This window comes from Sinocyclocheilus rhinocerous, unplaced genomic scaffold (genome assembly GCF_001515625.1).
Source record: "Sinocyclocheilus rhinocerous isolate Xijiao unplaced genomic scaffold, SAMN03320098_v1.1 scaffold1609, whole genome shotgun sequence".
In the NCBI taxonomy this organism is placed as follows: domain Eukaryota; kingdom Metazoa; phylum Chordata; class Actinopteri; order Cypriniformes; family Cyprinidae; genus Sinocyclocheilus; species Sinocyclocheilus rhinocerous.
In genome coordinates, this window is record NW_015633539.1 from 124,129 (window position 1) to 128,718 (window position 4,590).

Below are 4,590 nucleotides of genomic sequence, written 5' to 3' on the forward strand. Positions count from 1 at the left end.
AAGCAACAGGTTACACGTGCATGATCCACTGTCTGTCTCCCTCCTATGAACATGTCAACATTTTGGCTTTTTCATTGTAACTCTCAGACTATTTGATATGCCTGCCACTGCAAAATTATTATAAAGAATAATTATTATGCAAATTATTATAAAGAAACTAAGACAAGTAACACATTAAACATAACATTTTGAAGTAGAAAGACTGAAATAGTATTGTAAAACACTCCAATAATCTTTATTTACAATTAAAAAATATATATATTTTTTTTTTCTTTTTACAATTTCGAAAATTCTCCATGTCACAACTAGCCCTGGTCTTTCCTGTGTGTTTAAAGCAAAATTCTAGAGTAGCCTACTTCCATTATAATTATTTGAAATACAGCAATTTAAAATGTTTTAGTAGGCCTACCTAGCCTACTATTTTAACAAGTATCTGGTTAATTTTTTATTTCAATTTTATAGTGAAAACACTAAACTAAACTGAGATATACACTAAAAACACTAAAATATCTGTAAATGTACATTTGAAATGTGTGTAATATAGTATTGCTTATGCAAGAGTGCATACTTGTACTTCATCTGACTGAGTACACTGGCTATTTATGTCGTGCTTTTTTTTTTTGCCTCTTTTGTTATGATGCGGGCGATCCTACAATCTTAACTACTGTATACCACTGTAAAGTCGCCTTACATCAAAACGTTAAAGGCATTTGATTTCAGGCAAGCCTTTTAAAACAAAAAAAAACCATGATGTACTCAAAGTACACTATTGTTTATTTTGCTTAACCATAATCTACGTACAAATCACATATGCACATTGTCAACACTACGAGCATTATGCTGTGTCTCATCTCCTGAGAGACTGAATGCTGCCCTCTGGTGTAAAGTCTTCATTTATGTTCACTCTGGATGGTGTGACAGTAAAATTCATCTTTAGAAGGTAAAGTTATAACTTATCAACGTAACGTGGCTAATTCGTGAATGTAATGTAGCCTAGAGGTGGAACTTAACCTGACAGAGTGTATATCTGCACAAACACGCTCTTCCATCCGCGACAATAAACCAAACGCAGCTGTGCACACTAACTGCATTAGCTAACCGATGTTAATTCTGGCACTGTTAACAGTTTTTTACTTTAGGATAAACGTTTAGCTGTAATGTATGGAAGCCTGTTTCCGCCACTGAATAAAAAAATAAAACAAAGGTTATTGCAACTTTTTATCTCACAATTCTGACTTTTTTTTCACAGAATTGCTTGATATAAACTCACAATTGCGAGTTATAAAGTCAGAATTGCGAGATATAAAGTCACAATTCGGACATTTTTTCACAGAATTGCGTGATATAAAGTCACAATTGCGAGTTATAAAGTCAGAATTGCGAGATATCAAGTCACAATTCGGACATTTTTTCACAGAATTGCGTGATATAAAGTCACAATTGCGAGTTATAAAGTCAGAATTGCGAGATATAAAGTCACAATTGCGAGATATAAAGTCAGAATTGCGAGATATAAAGTAACAATTGCAAGTTATGAAGTCAGAATTGCGAGATATAAACTCCCAGTTCTGAGAAAAAAGTCAGAATTGTGAGTTTATATCTCGCAGTTCTGACTTTATTTCTCAGAATTGCAACTTTATGTCTTGCAATTGCGAGTTTATATCACGCAATTATGAGGAAAAAAGTCAGAATTGTGAGATAAAAAGTCGCAATTACCTTTTTTATTTTTTATTCATTGGCGGAAACAGGCTCCATAGTAATGAAATCTCCGAAATGCAGTAAAATGACACATGGAACAACTGTGACATGGATATTATTATAAATTATGGTGGTGTCAACTTAATAGGAATAGCCTACATTTCACATTCACAAATTAATATAACAGAATTAAAAATAATAATTTATTATTATTACATCTCCATAAATGTTTACCTTCATTTAAAATCAAACCTGGAATGACGCAAACTCCCATTGGATTTGAATCGGTTCATTCAAACGAACTATTCGAAAGAACCGAATTCGCAGAAATCAAGACTTACGAACAGTGCTGTACTAAACAACATAATAACACTACACCCCTGCACTGCACATTCCGTAGTCATGAGAAACCTGGTGGTCTAATTCATTGGAATAGTGTGTGGGGATAAACAAAATCTCTTTGGATACAGTAACAGTTTAATAACTGCGACAGGTCAATAATGAGCATACTAACTGAATCGAATTAAGTGCATAATCTCACACTGATCTTGGTTGTAAAAAACCCAAGAGACACTTTTAATTGGCAGTTTTGCTTTCAAATCTATTTTCACATTTCCACAGAACTCTGGCTGAGGAACAATCTCTTGGTCTCTGTTGTGCAATGAATGACATGTAACCCTTTTAATGCCAGAATAATGAGGCAGACCTCTGAGATATATCTTTGGAACCGTTACATTTGACATCAGTTTAAAAACATCGCTTTGGGAATTTATATAAAATGTAACTGAAGTCAAATCTGTTCTCTCATATACACTAGTAAAAAGAACAATCATAATTCCAACCTTTATGCATAGTGATGTATTTGAATAAATAGAGTTATGCCATGTTCAATCAAAGACAAAGCACACTTAAAGTTTGCCAGTGTACATAGACACAGGCAGGGTTGCACGCATGCTCTTATTCTCAAGCTTTTCGAAGTTTGCTGTCTGCCTATTGTTGTTTTATGCAAAAAGTCAGAGGCTGGATAGGACGCGCACGAGGGCCTTATGCAAATGACGTGTCTATCAGCTGGTGTGGGATACTGAAGATGTGAATGCTCTTCTACTAATCCACTTTGCTAAATGTGTTTCTCTGAACCTTTTTGAGAAAAGTTCACTCAGTTTGTCATAGAAGACCCGAGAAAAGCACCACAGACGCAGGGATATAATCTACAGAGCCTGGATCCGTGGAGCTTTCCTGCTATAAGGTAAGTGAAACATTTCTCAAAGTTTTTATCCAAACACAGCTTTGTTTCCCAGATGCCTGCTTTCTTCTCAAGCAGTGACCGTTTTGTGGAATCATATTGTTTTGCATCACAGCTCTCTATATTGACAGATTTAAATGTTTTTGACTAGAAGAGATTAGGGTGGAGAGACAGAGTGATTGTGGTGAATGCTGAATGGGGATACCCTTGCTCTTATGAATATTACAACAAGCCCTTTACATAAAGGAGACCATTTGAAAGCTGGACACATTAGAATAAACCTCAAGATCATTTTACTGGCTGGGCCATGACATGAATTGCCCCAGTGTCTGCATAAAGTTGTGATCCTGTAGGTAAATCAGCTGTATTTATCATTACAGATATTAAGATGAGCACAGAGGCTGTTGAACAGACAGAATCTCAGCATGAACAAGCTGGTAAGGAGACTTTTCACTCTATGGAATATTGTCAATTGCCTTGAAATGGTAAAATGACCTCTTAACTAATGTATGATAGCATTTGAATGTAAATAACATGAAAACATCACACATCATTTATATGCGAATTATAGTTTTCTGTTTACGCTTTTTAATGCTGTAAAACAGCACCAACTGTGTGTCTTGAAACGGACTGCAATAAGAGAAATTTTAAATATTTAAAAACATCAAAATAATAATAAACAAATGTAAATGTGAAAAATATTCAATGGTACATTACAAATATTATGTGATTATATTCTTAAATATATAAAACAATTTCACAGCTTTTAGATCCAACGGTGACTTTTTCATCAGGTAGCTGTGCAGAAATGGTCTCACAAATTGTTTATTTTCCAGTGATTGAGTCTTTTATGAACAGTGTTTGTGATTCAGTTTTACCTTCCTTCGAAATGAGGATCATAATTTCAAGAACTGCCACTGGGCTTCTTCACAATAACCGTTTGTGGTTATGACCAAAAGTTTAACTCTTTGTGTTGATGGGACACACTGGTCTGTGCAAGGGGCTTTGTGCCAACCAAGTCATTTTTATGTGGATTTCTATTTCTGAATATTTTTTTTACATTTTATTTGCCTCCCTATATATTTGTGCTTTTAAAAACGAGTTCTTCTTGCAGCTTAAGTTCAGTTGAATACAGAGTTCCTTCATCAGGCATTTAGGTGCGTGATGAGTGCAGGCTGATGGATGAGAAGTCTACCAGGATGTATGTGGCGGTTTGTTTGCAGTGAAGCACTCATAGCCTCAGGCAGTACTGAATCATGGTCTGGTTACAATGGCTTCTGTACGGAACTATCTTCTTCAAATGAGGAACCTGAGAGAAATGCCAATTCAGAGAGAGCAGAGTATTGTCACCGAATGTTAAATATATATATATATATATATATTTCATTTATGTTCCATCACCTCTATGGTGTGAAATGTTTGAGTATGGATTAGGGTTATGGTTAGACCTATCAGATGTCCCATCAAGTCATGTGATAACTACAAATATTTGGATTGAACGAAAATTGTTGTTCATGTTTACAAATAGTCATGTAACATAAAACCTGCATGAAAACTACCGAAGTATATTTATGTCTAAATCAAGGTTTTTATTTTTAGTTTTAAGGACATTTTATTATTTTGGAGATGCAAAGACACGGGGGGGGGGG

General features: G+C 34.9%; 1 protein-coding gene across 2 annotated transcripts in view; it reads left to right on the forward strand.

The window, feature by feature from the left end:
* Positions 1-874: 874 nt before the first annotated feature.
* LOC107744320 (POU domain, class 2, transcription factor 3-like) overlaps positions 875-4,590 on the forward strand; it is a 13,612-nt gene continuing 9,896 nt past the window's right edge. The window contains exons 1-3 of one of the 2 annotated variants that reach the window (XM_016557893.1): positions 875-940; positions 2,850-2,944; positions 3,322-3,378. In XM_016557893.1, the coding sequence (XP_016413379.1) occupies positions 3,330-3,378 (49 nt within the window). In that variant the 5' untranslated portion in view covers positions 875-940; positions 2,850-2,944; positions 3,322-3,329. Of the gene's footprint in view, positions 941-2,849; positions 2,945-3,252; positions 3,379-4,590 lie in introns of those variants that run through there. The other variant, XM_016557894.1, reaches the window with a different exon arrangement.